At 65.7% G+C, this 16,511-nt stretch overlaps 6 protein-coding genes across 6 annotated transcripts in view; 1 reads left to right on the plus strand and 5 right to left on the minus strand.

Annotated features, from left to right (window-relative positions):
• Positions 1 to 2,733: 2,733 nt before the first annotated feature.
• EMIHUDRAFT_105113 (hypothetical protein) lies at positions 2,734 to 4,168 on the minus strand (the record flags this gene model as incomplete). The annotated part of the gene is made up of 2 exons (XM_005763046.1): positions 2,734 to 2,875; positions 3,021 to 4,168. 2 exons carry the CDS (start codon positions 4,166 to 4,168, stop codon positions 2,734 to 2,736), a joined length of 1,290 nt encoding a protein of 429 aa, XP_005763103.1.
• Positions 4,169 to 5,675: 1,507 nt separating this feature from the next.
• EMIHUDRAFT_105114 (hypothetical protein) lies at positions 5,676 to 6,774 on the minus strand (the record flags this gene model as incomplete). Its single annotated transcript, XM_005763047.1, has 2 exons — positions 5,676 to 6,014; positions 6,286 to 6,774. The coding sequence occupies 2 exons, from the start codon at positions 6,772 to 6,774 to the stop codon at positions 5,676 to 5,678; spliced, it is 828 nt and encodes a 275-aa protein (XP_005763104.1).
• A 2,063-nt stretch (positions 6,775 to 8,837) lies between these two features.
• On the minus strand, positions 8,838 to 10,268 carry EMIHUDRAFT_105115 (hypothetical protein; the record flags this gene model as incomplete). The annotated part of the gene is made up of 1 exon (XM_005763048.1): positions 8,838 to 10,268. One exon carries the CDS (start codon positions 10,266 to 10,268, stop codon positions 8,838 to 8,840), a length of 1,431 nt encoding a protein of 476 aa, XP_005763105.1.
• A 1,328-nt stretch (positions 10,269 to 11,596) lies between these two features.
• Positions 11,597 to 13,607, plus strand: EMIHUDRAFT_105116 (hypothetical protein; the record flags this gene model as incomplete). The annotated part of the gene is made up of 3 exons (XM_005763049.1): positions 11,597 to 12,750; positions 12,947 to 12,984; positions 13,252 to 13,607. 3 exons carry the CDS (start codon positions 11,597 to 11,599, stop codon positions 13,605 to 13,607), a joined length of 1,548 nt encoding a protein of 515 aa, XP_005763106.1.
• Positions 13,608 to 13,933: 326 nt separating this feature from the next.
• EMIHUDRAFT_437817 (hypothetical protein) lies at positions 13,934 to 14,753 on the minus strand. Its single transcript, XM_005763050.1, has 3 exons — positions 14,560 to 14,753; positions 14,396 to 14,485; positions 13,934 to 14,329 (listed from the first exon to the last, which is right to left on the minus strand). Exons 1-3 carry the CDS (start codon positions 14,689 to 14,691, stop codon positions 14,159 to 14,161), a joined length of 393 nt encoding a protein of 130 aa, XP_005763107.1. The 5' UTR covers positions 14,692 to 14,753; the 3' UTR covers positions 13,934 to 14,158.
• Positions 14,754 to 15,252: 499 nt separating this feature from the next.
• Positions 15,253 to 16,511, minus strand: part of EMIHUDRAFT_465210 (hypothetical protein) — a gene marked incomplete at its 5' end in the record, with an annotated part of 5,159 nt that continues 3,900 nt past the window's right edge. The window contains 5 exons of the mRNA XM_005763051.1: positions 15,253 to 15,311; positions 15,418 to 15,748; positions 15,925 to 16,030; positions 16,101 to 16,152; positions 16,308 to 16,437. Of these exons, the coding sequence (XP_005763108.1) occupies positions 15,513 to 15,748; positions 15,925 to 16,030; positions 16,101 to 16,152; positions 16,308 to 16,437 (524 nt within the window). The 3' untranslated portion in view covers positions 15,253 to 15,311; positions 15,418 to 15,512. The remainder of the gene's footprint in view (positions 15,312 to 15,417; positions 15,749 to 15,924; positions 16,031 to 16,100; positions 16,153 to 16,307; positions 16,438 to 16,511) is intronic.

Genomic DNA, 16,511 nt, shown 5'->3' on the forward strand with positions numbered 1-16,511 from the left:
TTATTTGTCGCCTCGCCAGAGGCAGAGCGCCCCCGCACACCCCGCACGCCAGCAACCGCCGTAAATGGTGCTCTTTAATACGATCGATACGGGCATGCCTAACATGTCATCTAGAAACGCACACTGTGCATGGCCTTATCCTCTACCTAACGCCGTAACGCGTACATGCTACATCCCCCGCGCCTTCCCGGCCCCGCGCGGCCGCGCGGCCGCGCCGCACGCGGGCCACGGCGCGCACGCACTGGGACGCACTCCACCGCGAGACGATTGATCGATTGTGTCCGTATCTCGATTCTCGGGCTCGCGCCGCGCGGTCCGGCTGGCCGCCCCGCCGGCGCCCGCGGCTCTATGCGGTGCATACGGCCCGATCGCCGTGCGGGTGGTGTGGGCGGGGGGGAGGGGCATATCAATGTGGCATGTGGGCGGGCCGCCTCGCCGGGCCGCGGGCCGCGCGCGCGGTGCTCGAGCACCGACCTGCTGCTTACGTGTTGCGGCCGGGCGGCCCGCCCCCACTCCTCGCGCCGCCACTCATGCGTCCCGCGGCCCGCCCGCCCGCGGCCTAGAGAGCCGTCGGCGCGCGAGTCGGCGCGCCCGACCTCTGCTCCGCGGTGTCGTCGGTCTCGGATCGCAGCGCTCTCTCTACTGAGATTCGCTCTTCTTGCCGAAGGGCCGCACCGCCTCCGGCTACCTGGGCTTAGCCCCTCCCCCTCCTGCGGTCGACGTGCGGCCGTGGGTCGGAGCAAGGCAGAGAGCGCAAACGCAAGACATCGTTCAAGGGCAGGGTGCGGGACAGCGCAGCACCTTGAGGCTCGCTCGGGTACGGAGTGTAGACGCCCAAGGCGCGGCCAGAGCTGCTGCGCTCCGCTGACGGCGGCGACGCAGGCGGCGTGCTCCCGCCGTGCCAGCCACCGGGGTCGACTGGCGTCGCGCTCTGCGGAAGTTGGCCGACGGAGAGGAGGAGGGCGTATTTTTGGTCGACGTTGACCGCCTCAAAGCGCAAGGTCTGCGTGCCGCATCCGCAGACTCCGCCGCAGCCGGAAAGGAAGAAGACATTGCCCGGACCGGACGCGCGCCGCGCTTGGAGGAGCGAGCCGGGGTCATGGACGAGTCCTACTCGACCGGACGCGCGCCGCGCTTGGAGGAGCGAGCCGGAGTCCTACTCGACCTGACGCTCGGAATCGTTTTTGTCTTCTACGCATGACGTTGGTGTCTCTCTCTCTTGGTGTAAGGAGGGGAAGTCTTTTTCCGGGGTTCCCTCTCCTCAAGAAATACCAAAAAAGAAATTTTCGAGGAGGATGGCCTTCTGCTTCCGCTCGGGCCCGGCCGCCTTGTCAGTGTGGGTGCCTGTGGTAGTGAGAGACTGCGAGGCAAGTGGGTGATCTGATGCATTCATATACACGACTGATGTAGGGCCCTACATCAGATCTGATGTGTACATGTGTAGGGCTTGAGAGTGGCAGTCGTGTAGGCATGCGCGATCCATTGCTCGGCTCACCAGAAGAGAGCAGCCAACTCTACCCAGGTAGCAGCAACACTCACCCGCTGGGCGTCCCACTTGTTCGTTACCTGCCCGCCGTCGCAGCTTACGATGGTGCCGTTGTCAAGGATCAGTAACTGCCGTGGGTAGGAGCCCCTCCACGGCCAGAACGAGTGCTTGACGACATCGAGAGCTGCCATATAAGAGGGCTCCCGCGGCGATCAACACCGCAACTCCTTTTCTGCACTGCTCGGGCGAGAGCTCAAACACGTGCCGCGTCTCGTCTTCGCCGCCGGCTACGCGCACAGACACAGTGCGCGGCAGCGCCGACACGTCAACCCGCGTGTACGTCAGCGACGGGTCCCGCACGCCGCACGAGGCGCATGCGTGCAGCGGCAGCGCGTGCGCCATGCGCTCGTCGCTCCACTCGCCCAGCAGCCGCCGCTTCGTCTCGTCGGAGACGTGCACGCAGCGCTGCAGCAGCGCCGCCGTCTCGTCCTCGGGCCGCTCCAGGTCCATGACGACGTTCGTCGAGGCGTGGAAGCGCGTCTCCAGGTCGATGGCCGCCTGCTCGGCCGCGGCGAGCTTGCCCTGGTCGACGCACATGCCGCACACCGCGTGCGCCGGGCAGCCGCACTGGCCGCGTTGTGGGCGCACGGTCTTGGCGACCGCCGGCGCTGCGCGCCGGTCGTGCTGCTCACGCTGCCGGCGGCGCTGGTCGCGCGCCTGCCGATCGCGCGTGTTCGCGGCGGCTGCATCTCTTGCTCGTTTCGCTCGCACCCGAGCGGCTGTCGCCAGGCGCTTCAGGTCGGCGGTGCTGCGCGCGCGGCCGTCGGCCAGGCACAGCCACATGTCCTCCTCCTTAGCAGGCTCGCACGGCTTGCCGTCGAACTGCGGCTGGCGCCCGCGACGATGCTTCGCCCAGGCCGGGCACGATGGTGCCGCGACGAGCGGCGTCGAGGCGACGGCCATCGATGGGTCCAGAAGACTTGGAGACACTTCTACCAAAAAATCAAAAAAAATCGAGCACAATTGCGTTACATGGGCATGGCCGGGGTTTCTGCACCGAACGATCTTACTTTCGGTCTATCGAAAGTGTTGATCGATAAACATACACAATTGGGGGCCCCGGTACCCGTCGCAAAAAGAATTTCGATTGCGGCTTGCCTGTTTTCTTTCTTTCTCAGGGCGGGTACTCCGACGCATCATAGCGTTATGAACTCAAATGGGTGTCACAAGCTCAGCCTCCCTCCTCCTCAAACGATGAGCATGCGACACGCATCAACGTCGATTGTGATTTGCCGTGGCCAAAGAAACGCTGCACCGACAAAGAGTACGTGCGGCTTCTCGCCCAGACCATCGACCCGTTGAAGAAGGGTCGAGAGATAGCTTCGGCGCCTGCCACGCGGGACCAGGGAATGGTCACTTGGGGGACGGCATCGGCAATCGCGGCGGGGAGGACTGGATGCCGCGGGGTCTATGTCTCGCGCAAGCGGGAGATGGCCACGGGGCGAGGGGAGGGCGCGGTGCGGCAGGCACGCACGTCCCGATCGGCGTGCCATCGCACTGGAAGGGCTCGCCGTCGGCGCAGGCCTCGCCGAAGCCGGGCTCAAACCACGGCACGGGCACCGGCGACACGACCAGAGGAAACTCCTCGTACTCCTCCGCCGAGAGGGGCTGTTCGATCGTGGGCACGCCCGGGTAGGGGCGGCGCCGGCGCCGGACCGAAGCCTCGAGGACGGCGACACCCCCGCGCTCGGTACGCATCTCGATCTGCGCCTCGCGGACCGGGACAGGCAGGATGCCCGAGTCGTACAAGTCTTCGGAGACAGAGAGGCCGGTGGTGCCCGTGTCGATGACGGCAACGCACGGCCGGTCGAGCGGGACGAGGCAGCCGTTGACCACGAGGCGCTCCACCCGGCACGCGTAGTTGGCGATTGGCGTCCCGCGCGGGCGGAGGTCGATGAGTCGCAGCGCGTCCTCCCGCCAGCCGATGAGCGGCACCGGCGAGAGCTGCATCCTCCGCCCCGGGAAGTCGAAGCGGAGAGCGGCGACGCCCGTCTGCTCGAGGAGCGTCGGCCGGATCCGCGGCAGCCTCCTCTTGGCGAAGCCGAGGAAGACGGCGCCGCCACCGCCCTTACCCTCGTAGCTGTTGATGCGGCCGAAGATGGCGTCGTCGATAGCCAGCCCGCCGCCCGAGCTCGCATTCCGCAGCGCGAACGCACCCTGCCGCCACTGCACGCCCACGTCTTCGCCTCCGAAGAGCTCGTCTGTATCGGGCAAGCCCGTGCCACGGGCGGCACCCTTGTAGCAGCCCCAGCGCTGTGCATTCGCGGCCTGCCCGCACGTGCCGTCAGGCCTCGCGCCCTCGACTAGAAGGAAGGGCGAGCCAGTGTCAACGACTGCGCGGAACGGCTGGTTGTCGATCGTGTAAGTGATGCAGTATGCGCCTCCGCAGAGCGAGAGAGGCACCTCCACCAGGCTCTCGAGCGGTCTGCTGCGTGCACCCACCAGCCTAAACGGGTCGCTGCTGCTCACCGTCGGCAGGCCTCGGGAAACCTGCTCCTCGGCAGAGAGGGCAACACCGCCATTGTTGGCAGTGATCGCACCCGTGCGGATGGCTGGACCCTGCTGCACAGCGAGCCCAGCGGCCACGGCAGAGCGGAGGAGGCGGCGACGAGGTGTCTTCATGTATGCGGGCAGGCGTCACACAACGGTGAGTGTCGGTCACGGTTCGCCGTGCCCGGCGTGGAGTCTGTGGAGGCCTGGGAGGCACTCCCACCCCCTCTCGGGTTTTAGTTCGTTTCATAGCAGGCTGAGCATTTGGGTGATGCTCCGATAAACCCGCCGGATCTTCGACAAAAGCAGGGACATTTCTTTTTTTGGAAGGGTAGGTGTGAATACAGCTTTCTGGTAGGGTTACATCGACGAACTATGCGGCAATCGACTGGGGGGCAGCCCCCCAGCACATCCCGCACAGAGACCTGGATGTAACCCGATTGTGAGCGTGAGTGAAACCGCCGATGCGATTGCTCATTGCTCAGTCAGTGACCGACAGTCAGTCGCAGCAGACTTTGACGATTGGCGGCCTCGCGCCCTCAGTCGCCCTCCTCTACTAACGGCCCTGCCCCAGCCCAGATGCCTCATCCAGGGTGGTGCAACCACTCGCGCAGGGAGGGAGAGACAGTCGGCGATCTGCGCCGCGCAGATGAGCTCCGCCTCGTCTGCGTCGAGGACGTCCACCGCAGGGCTATCATAGCGCCATATGACGCACTGCCTGTTGTTCATTACTTCGCAGGTGCCAACGTCGAGGACAATCTCACTGGTGGCGGCTGCACTCCCGGCCGGCGGTAGGAGAGATGAAGGCTAATGTACTTGGCAGTGTACGGGGCCTTCCGGCGTGAACAGTGCCCCGGGACGAAAGAGGAGGCGACGTCTCTCTCGTCCACGAGCGCCTCGATGTGCGCATCGACGGTGTAACCAGCTTTGAGAGACGGGAACGAACGGCGGTGAATCGCCGACAGGTGCGCCTTCGTTCCTACCACCACTCCCACCACCGCCAGCTCCGCCGTGGACCTTGCCGGGCCCTCTGATGATGTAGTACAGTGGAGCAGTTCGTCCGAGCCGTTGTTGTACTCTGCTGTGGCGCCAGCTCGGTGTACAATACGGACGAAGACGGCCACAGCAACGGTGTAACCAGCGCGAGCAGGCAGCGCAAACCGCTGTGCCTCGGCGCGCCGGCCGCCGAAATCCTCTCAGAGTTCTTTGGCATAGGGGAACCCCAACCCTAAATTTTCTTCGCCTGCGGCGGGCCATCACTTGGATTCGCTGCTTTCGGATTCATTAGCTCTTTCGCACGCCTTTATCCGTCACTCCCCCGAAGATTGGAGGTGTTGATTTATGCACAAATCTATGTGTTGCGAGCGCTAGATGGCGAAATTTTCTTCGCCTCCGGCGGGGCCGCTCGCCGCGGGGCTAGAGAGGGACTTTTGTCGATGTCGGCTAGAAGTGCTGCACCTTTTTGAGAATTTCACCCATTTCGGTCGCCTCTCACACTTGCGTCGTAGATACTCGCGACGCGGACTTTCAATAGACAAAACGATAAAAACACGAAAAACGAATGTGCATGCTACATGGACACATGTACATGTACATGCATGTTACGTAAGGTGACAAGAGTGTCGACTGGCTGCGCGCGTCACGCTGGCTCCTCGCGCGGTGCCTCGATGCCGTAGGCGGCCGCCCACGCAAGCCCGCGGCTGGTTCCGCCCGCCGGGTTGTACTCGCAGCCGACGTGGCCGCGGTATCCGCCCTCCTCGAGGAGCGCCAGCATCGCAGCCGCAGCCGCCGCGTCGGGCTCGTGCCTCCCCTCCGGACCTGCGATCTGGACGTGGGCAGCGCGCGGCGCGTACGTGCGGATCGCGCACCGCACCGCCTCACTCGGCCACCGCGCGGCCGCCTTTTGGAGGTGGTAGAGGTCGAACTGCAGGCCGCAGGCCGGGTGGCCGACGGCGTCGACCACGCGCGCGGCGTCCTCCTGCGACGGGAGAGGCGGCGGCGGCGGCTCGGCTGCGCCTCTCTCGTGCTCGGCTTGCCGCGGCTCTCCTGCCTCCCAACCCCCCTAGGAACGTGCAACCAGTATTTGGTGTGCCAACCCTTATGTGGTGAGGCGGCGCAGAGCGCGCCGAAACGGGGGAACGGCGCACTTCTGCGCCGGCGGCGCAGATCTGCCCCGAAAACGGTGCAGTTCTTCGCCGGCGGCGCACTTTTCGGCGCAGATCTTCGCTCTGAGGCTGTGTGCACCTCACCCTTCTCCTGCGCGCCTGCGATGGCAGCAGGTAACCGGGCACGTCGGAAGGGTTGAGAGCTTCGACGCAGAGCGTGATGCCGGCCGACTGGGCCTCGCCCGCAGCCGCGCGCAGCCGCTCGACAAAGGTCTGCTCGCACGCACCCTGCTGCCGCAGGCCGGCCAGCACATGCACCCGCGGGCAGCCGATTGCAGCGGCGTACACAAACGCCTCGCGAAGGCTCGCCTCGTGGTCGCCGCCCCGATCCGGAAGGGCGGCGACGCCGCGCTCGCCGCCGGCCCAGTCGCCAGGAGGCGCGTTGACAAGCACCTGCTCCATCCCGTGCCTCTCAAGCTCCGCAGCCACCGCACTCGCAGGTGCTTCGCCGTACGGGAAGAGCGACTCGACGGCGCGGAAGCCGTGACGGGCGGCGAGGCCGAAGCGCTTGAGGTAGGGAGCCTCGGTGAAGAGCATGCTGAGGTTCGCCGAGAGGCGCACATTAGGTCGCATGAACGGAGAGTTGTCGATCGAACGTCGTCGCGGCGGATATCTGAGCGCGGCGCATTGTTCTTTTTTTAGCTTTGCTTCGATGTTTGGCTCACAGACATCCCGCACACCCGCCGCCGCGGAGAAAGGGGAGTGACATTTGGGACGGCAACAGAACGAGCAACAAACGAGTATCTTGCACTCCATGTCGCATGTGCAGAACGCAGAGAGAAATGAAAGCCGCCCCGGCCCCCAAGTCCGGCTCACGCGCCCCGACTGACCGATCTACCGCACTGATCACTTCCGCCCCCTCGCTCCCAACCCAATCCACGGATCCACCTCGCCGAGTCCGAGATATGCCCCGAGATGCGCGATCTCGGGCTAAAAGAGAAAAGTGGGAGGAGTTGGGGGCCGGCGTATCTGCCCGTATCTCGTATCTCCCGGTATCTCCCGGTATCTCCCGGTGTATCTCTCCCCGCGGCATCCCGCCATATCCCGCCATATCTCCCGTCATATCCGCCGCGGAGACCGCGAAAAATTCCGGCCGCACCAGGGATAAAGTCGTGCGGCAAGCACACCCCTCGATTTCGGCGGCCAATGTTGAACATTATTAGGGTGGGTGAAATTCTCAAAAAGGTGCAGCACTTCTAGCCGACATCGACAAAAGTCCCTCTAGCCCCGCGGCGAGCGGCCCCGCCGGAGGCGAAGAAAATTTCGCCATCTAGCGCTCGCAACACACAGATTTGTGCATAAATCAACACACTCCAACTCAAGCTCAATAAAGACTGGTCTCCGGGGGAGTGACGGATAAAGGCGTGCGAAAGAGCTATGAATTCGAAAGCAGCGAAAGTAATGGCCCGCCGCAGGGTTTTGGGTCCCCTACGCCAAAGAACTCGAGGCCCAGGATTTCGGCGGGCGCGCCAACGAGGCACGCGGCTTCGCGCTGCCTGTATGCTCGCGCTGGTAACACCGTTGCTGTGGCCGTCTTCGTCCGTATTGTACACCGAGCTGGCGCCACAGCAGAGTACAACAACGGCTCGGACGAGCTGCTCCACGGTACTACAATCATCAGAGGGCCCGGCAAGGTCCACGGCGGAGCTGGCGGTGGTGGCAGTGGTGGTAGGAACGAAGGCGCCGCTGTCGGCGATTCACCGCCGTTCGTTCCCGTCTCTCAAAGCAGGTTACACCGTCGATGCGCACATCGAGGCGCTCGTGGACGAGAGAGACGTCGCCTCCTCTTTCGTCCCGGGGCACTGTTCATGGATCACGCCGGAAGGCACCGCCAAGTACATTAGCCTTCATCTCTCCTACCGCCGGCCGGGAGTGCAACCGCCACCAGTGAGATTGTCCTCGACTTTGGCACCTGCGAAGTAATGAACAACAGGCAGTACGTCATATGGCGCTATGATAGCCCTGCGGTGGACGTCCTCGATGCAGACGAGGCGGAGCTCATCTGCGCGGCGCAGATCGCCGACTGTCTCTCTCTCCCTGCGCGAGTAGTTGCACCACCCTGGATGAGGCATCTGGGCTGGGGCAGGGCCGTTAGTAGAGGAGGTGGACTGAGGGCGCGAGGCCACCAATCGTCAAAGTCTGCTGCTGGCTGACTGTCGGTCACTGACTGAGCAATGTCCCAATGAGCAATCGCATCGGCGGTTTCACGCTCACAATCGGGTTACATCGAGGTCTCTGTGCGGGATGTGCTGGGGGGCTGCCCCCCAGTCGATTGCCGCAAAGTTCGTCGATGTAACCCTACCAGAAAGCTGTATTCACACCTACCCTCCCAGAAAAGAAATATCCCTGGTTTTGTCGAAGATCCGGCGGGTTTATCGGAGCATCACCCATTAAAAATAATTCTTCTGCGTTTAAAGATACAAGGGGCCTTCCGGTGGGGAGGTCGCTGCTACACTGCTGCGCGTGGGCGAGAGACTGCGACGTGCGACGAGTGCTAGGCAGACGCCCGAGCTGTAAGCTGCTCAAGAAACTCAGTGAAATCCTCGACGTTTTATATTCGGGCTCTGAGCCGAGCCTGAGGCTGGCCTGAGGGCCAAAATCAGTCAGCACAAGCGGCCAAGCTCTCGTGCCGTTACCTACGTTGCTCCATCGGCCCGCGATGTCCCGAGATTGCTGAGCTCCGAGCTCTGCTTTCTGGGCAAGGCAGGGAACGCAAGTAAGGGCAGCTTTGTCTGCTTCAGCGCAATCTCGCGCAGCCGCCGTTCGCGCGGATCCTCCACCTCGAGCTCGCCCTCCGCTATCATCCGCATCCTCTCCTCTTGTGCGGCCTTGCGTGCAGCAATGGCGGCAACAATCTGGGAATGTCCATCGGCGGTGCTAACGCCGCTCTCAGCCGCCCTCTCTGGAGCTTGCGGATGCGGTGGAGGTCGCGGCGGCGGCGGCGGCGGCGGCGGCGGCGGCGGCGGCGGCGGCGGCGGCGGCGGAGCAGGGGGCGGCGCCGGCGTCGTAGCCGGCAATGGCTTCGGCGGAGCCTCTCCTTCGGGTGTGCTAGCACTGACACCGCCACCGTGGGCCTTGCAGAGCGTGGCCACAGCCGCCTCCGTCGGAAGATCGCACGTGGCGAGTCGAGCGGCGACGGCCCTCTTGAAGCCGTCTGCCTGCGCTGGCATTCCCGGAGTGTCGAGCCGGGAGGAGAGGCAGCGCAGCTCCTGCTCTCTCAGACCGGAGCACGCCATGTTCCGCCAGTCGTATGGCGAGATCATCTTGAGGTCGGTGTCGCTCGCAACGAGTAGCCGGAGCTCGGGGTGACGCTGAAAGCGTCGGACCTCAGACGCCTCCCCCTCGCCGGCAAGAAGAGACCGCCAGCGCGGCTGGAGTGCCTTTCCGACCCGCTCATTAATCTCGCGCTGAGCCGCAGCCGCAGCCATCACTTCGCGGGCGCGCCTGTCCTCCTCCGCTCGCTCCCGCACCTTCTCGTCTTTGCGACGCTGAGCTGTCTGGAAGTTTTGGATGCGGACGTGTCGAGGAACGTCCATCAGCTCGCCGAGCCGAATCGTGACCATCTCCGCGAACCCCACTGTCGACTCGTCGGGCTCGCCGATGCCGAGCCTCTCGAGCACGGCGGCGTCGTGCTCGTCGATATAGATCAACATGAGCCCAGAGTAGAGATCGCGAAGGTGCTGATCCGAGAGGGCAACGAGCGCCTGCTCGAACTGGTCGAAGGTTGCCTGCTCAAACCTACCCGCGGACCGCATTTGCAGCACGCATTTGAGGTGGGAGAGGAACTCGCGCCACCCGGCCTCGTCCTCGTCGAGGGATGCCTCGCCCGTGGTCTGGAGCTTGAGCCAGCTGTTCTCCTTGCGAAGGGCTTCTAGCTGCTTGCGCAGCTCCTCCAACTCAACCGTTCGAGTCGATCTGCGATTGCCCGAGCTCGCAAGGGCTCGCACAGCAGAGTCTGGGGCTGCTCTCGCCAGCGGAGTGGAGTCTGGGGATGCTCTCGCCGACGGCGGAGTAGGGTCCAGGGGTGCCGTCGCAAGCGGAGCTCGCAGCCCAAGATCCTCCAACATCTGCCGTGACATATGCGACGCCCCTCCGGTCGGCGAATTGCTCCTCGGCGCGTGGCGGAGCACAGCAGGACGTGCGACGGGCCGACCAGACCGGGTTGACCAGAGCTGACCTTTGCCGCCCTGCCCTCCTCTCCTTCTCCCAGGCTCCCGACCGCTGCCGCCCTTTGTGGTGCTCCTCTGTTGTCCTCGTTGCGCCTCTTTCTCGCCGTTCGACTCTCGCGATTTTCGGTGCTGTTCAATCAGCAGGGCGCGCTCCAGGCGACGCTCCCGAGAAAGCAAGGCGCGCTCCTCTCTCGACTGAACCCGAGCACCACGGCCGGGAGGAGCCTTGTTGGAGCTTGCTGATGTGCTGGCGGAGTCCGCCTCTATGAGGGAGGCAACCTCGCTGTGGCCAGCCTTGCCTGCGAGTACGAGTGCAGTTGCACCGCGCTTGTCCGTCACGCTACGGTCCGCGCCTCTCTTGAGCAGCTCCGCTACGAGATGCACGTGGCCTCTCGATGCGGCACAGTGGAGAAGCGTGCGAGAGTCAAAGAGGCCCCCACGCTGTGGCGCATTGAGGAGAGCGGGCTCCGCGGCGAGAGCGGACTCCACGGCCTCGAACCAGCCATTGCTGCAGGCCACGTATGGGTCCATCTCGGGCGCTGCAGGCTACGCCCGAAGTCCATGCGTCGGTTTCGAGGGCAGGGCAGCGACGGGCCGGCGCGGCTGTCGGGGACGTACGCGATACGCAAGAATTTTACAACGAACTCCGTGCGGACACTAGGAAATGACAAGGGAGAGAACGACGAGAGTGGGACGACCGCGAGGTGGCATGAAGGTTGCAGCGAGAATCGGAGAGAGACTGCGAAGAGAGATAGGAAGAGGCAGACTCCCTAGGGTGGGCGACGGCTAGCGCACCACACACCTCTCCTTAAAATCCCTGTGTGGTGGCGGCGTGCCGTCCTCCCATCCCTCCCTTGGGTTGTCTGTTTTCTTTCTTTCTTTCTTTGGGAGACCACGCGCGCTCCGGCGCGTGGGTCGAGCTCTCGCCCGGTTACCCTAGCCAGGCCTCACGCGCTGGCCGCGACCGCGACCGCTCGAGCCCGAACTGCCCGTCAGACATGTCGGAATTGTCGGAGAATAGCGACTAGCACACCTCTGAGTCCCAGAAACCCGAGGAGTCACACAGTCCACCTGTGTTTTAGGTGTGATGCACGCCCTGCTATTAGTGCCAGAATAAATAAATAGAGCAGACATCTCCAGGATCAAAGAAAGAAAACGGACAACCCAAGGGAGGGATGGGAGATTAGTAACAGACGGAAAAGTTATTTTTTGGTGTCGTGCTCCCGATGCCGCGCGTCGTGCTGGCATTGCTGGCCTTCGCCGCCGCGCTCGAGCGGCCACTCGGCGTGGACGGCGTCGTGCCCGCACGCGGCTACGTGGCTCGTCGGCCGGCGCTGCCGGCATGGCAGCTACAACGCCGCCGCGGCTCGTCGTCGCCTCTCCTCTGCGCGGCGGGGCCGGCGGCACAGTCCAAGACGAGCGCGGCGCGTCGGCCGCGGCTGCTGCTCGGTGCGCTCGTCCTCATCTACGTCTCCAACCAGTGGTGCCGCGCGCTTCCCGCCAGCCTCGTCCGCTTTGGCAGCGACGGCAGTGCGCACGAGTTCATGAACGTGGCGCTCGAGCTTGACGAGGTGCAGTACGGGCTGCTCTCCTCGTACGCCTTCACCGCCCTCTACTCCGTCGCCTCGCTCGCCGCCGGCGCCGCGTGCGACATCTTTGCGCGTGCGCCCGTCCTTGTGGCCGCCTCTGCCCTCTGGTCCGGCGCGGCGGCGCTGCAGGGCTGCGCCAGCTCCTACCCGCAGCTGCTCGCCTCGCGTGCGGTGCTCGGCGTCTCGCAGGCGTTCTGCTCCCCCGCCGCCTACCCGCTGATCGGCGAGGCATTCTCCAAGGACTCGCGCGGCCGCGCCAATGCCGTCTACTCCTCCGGCCTGTACATTGGCTACGCGCTCGCCTCCCTCTCCGCCCTCGCCAACCGACGGATCGGCTGGCGGGCGATGAGCCTCCTCACCGCCGCCTTCTCCCTCCTTGCCTCCGCCACCCTCGCCGCCGTCGCCGCCACCTCCCGCCGCGCGACCATCAACCGCAGCCCGCCGCAATCGCCGCCATTGCCATCGCCGCTGCAGCGGCGGCGGCGGCAGCATCAGCAGCCGCCGCAGCCGCCGCAGCCGCAGCTGCCGCCGCAGCCGCCATCGCCGCCATCGCTATTGCCACCCGCCGCTGCTGCCGGGGCGGTCGCGTCGCTCGGGCGCGTCTGCGCCACCCGCTCCGCATCGCTGCTGCTGCTCGCTTCGACGGTACGCTCGTTCTGCGGCTACGCCGTCGGCGCGTGGTCAGTGCCATTCTTCCGCCAGTGCCACCCGGAGCACGCGAGTCAGTTTGCGCTCGCAAACGGCGCCTTCATCGCCATCGGCGGCACCGTCTCGACCATCGCCGGCGGCTGGTTGAGCGACCGCCTCGTACAGCGGCGGCCAGGCGGGCGGCGCACCTTCGTCCAACCTCGGGCCCATCTCGGGGCAATCTCGATCTCGGGCCAATCTCGGGCCAATCTCGGGGCAATCTCGGAGCGGTCTAGGGCCAATCTCGGGGCAATCTCGGAGCGGTCTAGGGCCAATCTCGGGGCGGTTTCCCCTCCGCAGGCCGTCAGCTGACGGCGCACCGCGGGCTGCTCGTGCCGGTGGCGGGTGGAGACATAGCCGAGATATAGCCGAGATAGCCGAGATCAAGCAGAGGCACTGATCAGCTATCGAGTGGCGAGCGTGGTTCGCGCGCCTCTCCTCCTCCCTTCGCCCCCCCCCCCCCCACACACACACACACCCACGCCTCGCCTCCTCGCCTCCCCGCCTCCTCTCTGTCCTCTCCTCTCCTCTCCTCTCCTCCGCTCTGCATCCCCGCCCCTCTCGCGTCTTCGGCCGAGAGGACGCCGAGAGGACGCCGAGCATAGGCTCCCTGCTCTGCATCCCCCTCTGGCTGGGCGCGCTGCAGAGCCGCGCGTTTGCTCCGGCGCTCGGTTGCTTGCTGCTCGCCTACCTTGCCGGCGAGTGCTGGTTCGGCCCCTTCACGTCGGCTCTGCAGGGCGCGCTGCCGCAGGACGTTTGGGGGTCGGCGCAGGGCCTCGTCAATGCGCTGCAGATCGTGTCCAACGGTTCCCCCCTCCTCATCGGCGCGCTCATGCGGCGCGGCGTCCCGCTCCGTAGCATGCTCACCGTGCTGATCCCCACCTCACACGCCGTGTCGGCGGCGCTCTTCCTCGCCGCCTCGCGTGCGCGGCGAGAGGAGGAGCGCCGCGCGGCGAGGTGAGGGGGGGCGACTCACCTCGAACTGGTGATGACTGAGATGAGATCTCTCTCCGAGGACGACGACGACGGGAGAAGGGTGGACCTTCTCTTCTCGTATCTGTTCTCTCATCTGGGTTCGTTTCGGGCGTCACACCACAGAGAGTTACTTCCAGAGAGTGCGAGCGAGCGACCCCGTACTTTTTAAGCGAGGCGCAGGCGGACGGGGGCATACACAGTCGATGCCTCTGGCTCTGCGGGCATGCCTGCACGCGCACGCGCTCGGCGCTCGCGCACACCGATACTACACACGTCCGTCCACGTCGTGAACCGTACGACGTGTAGCATGGTTGCACATGATACACAAATGCATGAATGTGAGTACTTACTCTCACGTCAGGGTGCGCGGTCGTACTAGCTAGCGTGAGGCGGCGCAGTAGTCGGTCCTATGCGTGGCTCACGCCGTCCGCCGCGACGACCTGCACCTCGCCGCTCACGAGGCTGACACAGGGCAGCCAGGCGGTAATAGTCAGGGCAGGCGGCGAGGCTGCGGTCGCCCGCAACGGCCCCTTCCGCTCACACTAGGTCCTTGAGGCTCTCCAGCCCGCGGTGGGCCGGGCCCTGCGCATCGCCCTGCGCCTCTCCTCCCGCGCCGTCCGCGACGGCGGTGCCGGCCGCCGGAGACTCCACCTCCGCTGCCTCCGGACCCTCCGCGACCACCGCCTTCATCGCCGCCGCCTGCTTCGCCTACCGGGCCAGATGGAGCAGCTGAGCGAAGCGCACCTCGTCAGTGGCCGCAGCCCCTTCGTGCACCTCGTCTGCGTCCGCGTCCTGCGCTTGCGACGGCTCCTCCGCGTCCGACGGCTCGCCGCCCTCGTCGTCGGCCGAGAGAAGCTCCGAGTCCTACTCGCGGTACTGGCCGCCGTGAGCAGGCGCTCTTCACGGCGGCGTGTGCGGAGGGCGGCGCTGAGCGAGTCCTCGCAAGACACCGGGTCTGGCCTTGCCTCTTCCTCGAAGGGGCTCTCCTTGCACGAGCCGAGCCGCCCCGGCGAGACCATCGGCGAGAGGAGGAGCTTCTCGTAGGCGGACGCCTCGCCTTCTTTCGGCATGGCTCCGGTGAGCGGATCAACGAAGGCGCCGCCCCCTCTGGTCGGCGGCGAGACGTCCGCACAGAAGGCCGCGCCCGCCGACGCCGCGCCTCCCGCGGCTCCCAAGTCACCCAGGCTTCCCAAGCTGCCCGGGCCCGTCGTTGGCAGACCGCCACGGGCGCTGCGCGGCGAGTCGGCGTCGCGGGCGGAGGTCATGATCTCGGAGAGGACGTCTTGCATCGGAGTCGACTCGAAGGAGCCGGTCCAGTGCGCCATCGGGTGGAGCACCTATAAGGGAAGGTGCGGGCCAATTCTCCGCACACACGAGGTGGTGGGGCAAGGGCCAGGCGACCCTCGCGACTCCACGTCTAGAAGACAGGAGCCCCGCGGCATTGAATACGCCAACATCAGGGCGGGAGGACGGTGTGGTGCAGACTCTCCAGAGTACAAGAATCCGTCTTCTCCGTTCCTTGTGGTGCATGTTGGGGTGGGAGCACCTCGCAGATGAGGCGCGGCAACGCGAGCGTCGGCCCGACGATGAGGGGCGGCGGGGTCAGGCTCGCCGTGAGCTTGGCGGCCGCAGCGTCGTCGCGCAGAGAGACGATGACCTGCGGCGGCTTCGACCAGCGCTGCCGCCGCGCCTGCTCGACGAGGGGCACAGTCTCGGGCAATCTCGGGCAATCGAATCTCGGGCAACCTCGGGCAACCTCGGGCAACCTCAGGCAATCTCGGGCAATCTCGCCGCGCCTGCTCGACGAGGGGCATCGCCTCGCTGATGAGGTGGCACACCTCGAGGCACTCGCTGTCGGTGGGCAAGAGGACGAGGATCACGTCGAGGTTCTTCATCGACGCCGCCAGCCAGAGCAGCCGCATCGAGTCGGCGAAGCGGAGGTTGGGCTCCTCGAGCCCTGAGTACGCACATGCCACCACTCGTCAATGGGCTGGACGGCGCCGCTGTGCCCGAGGCGAGGCTGGAGCGTGCGTCCCTCGCTCGAGGGGGTCTGGCGGCACATGTGATCGAGCAGGCCCTTCTCCAGGGACGAAGTGGAGCGCCGCAGCTCGGCGCGACTCGCGCGGCCTGGGGGTGAGGGGGCGGGGTGAGGGATGGGGAGGGGTGAGAGGTGATCCACATAGCTCGAGTGGTGTTGGGTGAGAGGGCGTGATCCGCGGCCTGGGACAGGGATAGAAAGAAGCAAGGCCCGGAGGTGCATGATGGCGAGAGTGTTGTGGCTGCATGAGCGGGTGCGGGCATGCCTTGTGCTGGGGGTGGAGAGAGCATCGCCGCGCCCATCGAGCCGCTCCGCTGCAGCCCGAGGGGAGGAGGCGCTGCCTTGGAGGAGCGAGAGGAGCGAAGCGCCGCCTGGGCGGTTCGGGTCAATGTGAGGGTGGGGTGCAGGGCTCGGGAAGGGCGCGGCGCGGCACGGAGGCGCCGTCTGGGAAACCGAACCCGTGGATCCGCGTCGTGCCTGGCCTGCCGGCGTCCTGCTAGCGAGGAGAGAACTGGTCCGTACGAGCAGAAGAGCCGCGTCGCCCGGCGGGCCGGCGTGCGCACGTCTCTTGTCGCTAGTCGCTTGGAGCGTGGGTAGGGTCAGATCTTGGAAGTGAGTTTGTTGGCTACTACTCGGCGGGTGTGCTGCCTCGCGGGCGTCCGCATCGTCTTCCGTGAAGACTCGGACGCCGCGTCGGGCGGCGGCGGCGGGGGCGGGGGCGGGGAGGGCCGGCGGCGCAGCTCGGGCGAGACCATCGGCTCTTCTCTCGCGGGACGACCTAAGGAAGAGCGTGCTGTGGCGCGCCGGGGGACGGCGCGCTCGTGCTCTCGCCGCGAGATCGAGGGGGAAGCG

Source organism: Emiliania huxleyi (assembly GCF_000372725.1).
Source record: "Emiliania huxleyi CCMP1516 unplaced genomic scaffold EMIHUscaffold_65, whole genome shotgun sequence".
Lineage (NCBI taxonomy): Eukaryota > Haptophyta > Isochrysidales > Noelaerhabdaceae > Emiliania > Emiliania huxleyi.

Excerpts from the sequence above, each read along its gene's own strand:
- EMIHUDRAFT_437817 (XM_005763050.1), bottom strand. The coding sequence starts at position 14,691 with ATGCCGAAAGAAGGCGAGGCGTCCGCCTACGAGAAGCTCCTCCTCTCG. Across the intron at positions 14,486-14,559 it reads CAGACCCGGTGTCTTGCGAG|GACTCGGAGCTTCTCTCGGC; the intron begins GACTCGCTCAGC and ends TACCGCGAGTAG. Across the intron at positions 14,330-14,395 it reads AGGACGCGGACGCAGACGAG|GCGAAGCAGGCGGCGGCGAT; the intron begins GTGCACGAAGGG and ends CTGGCCCGGTAG.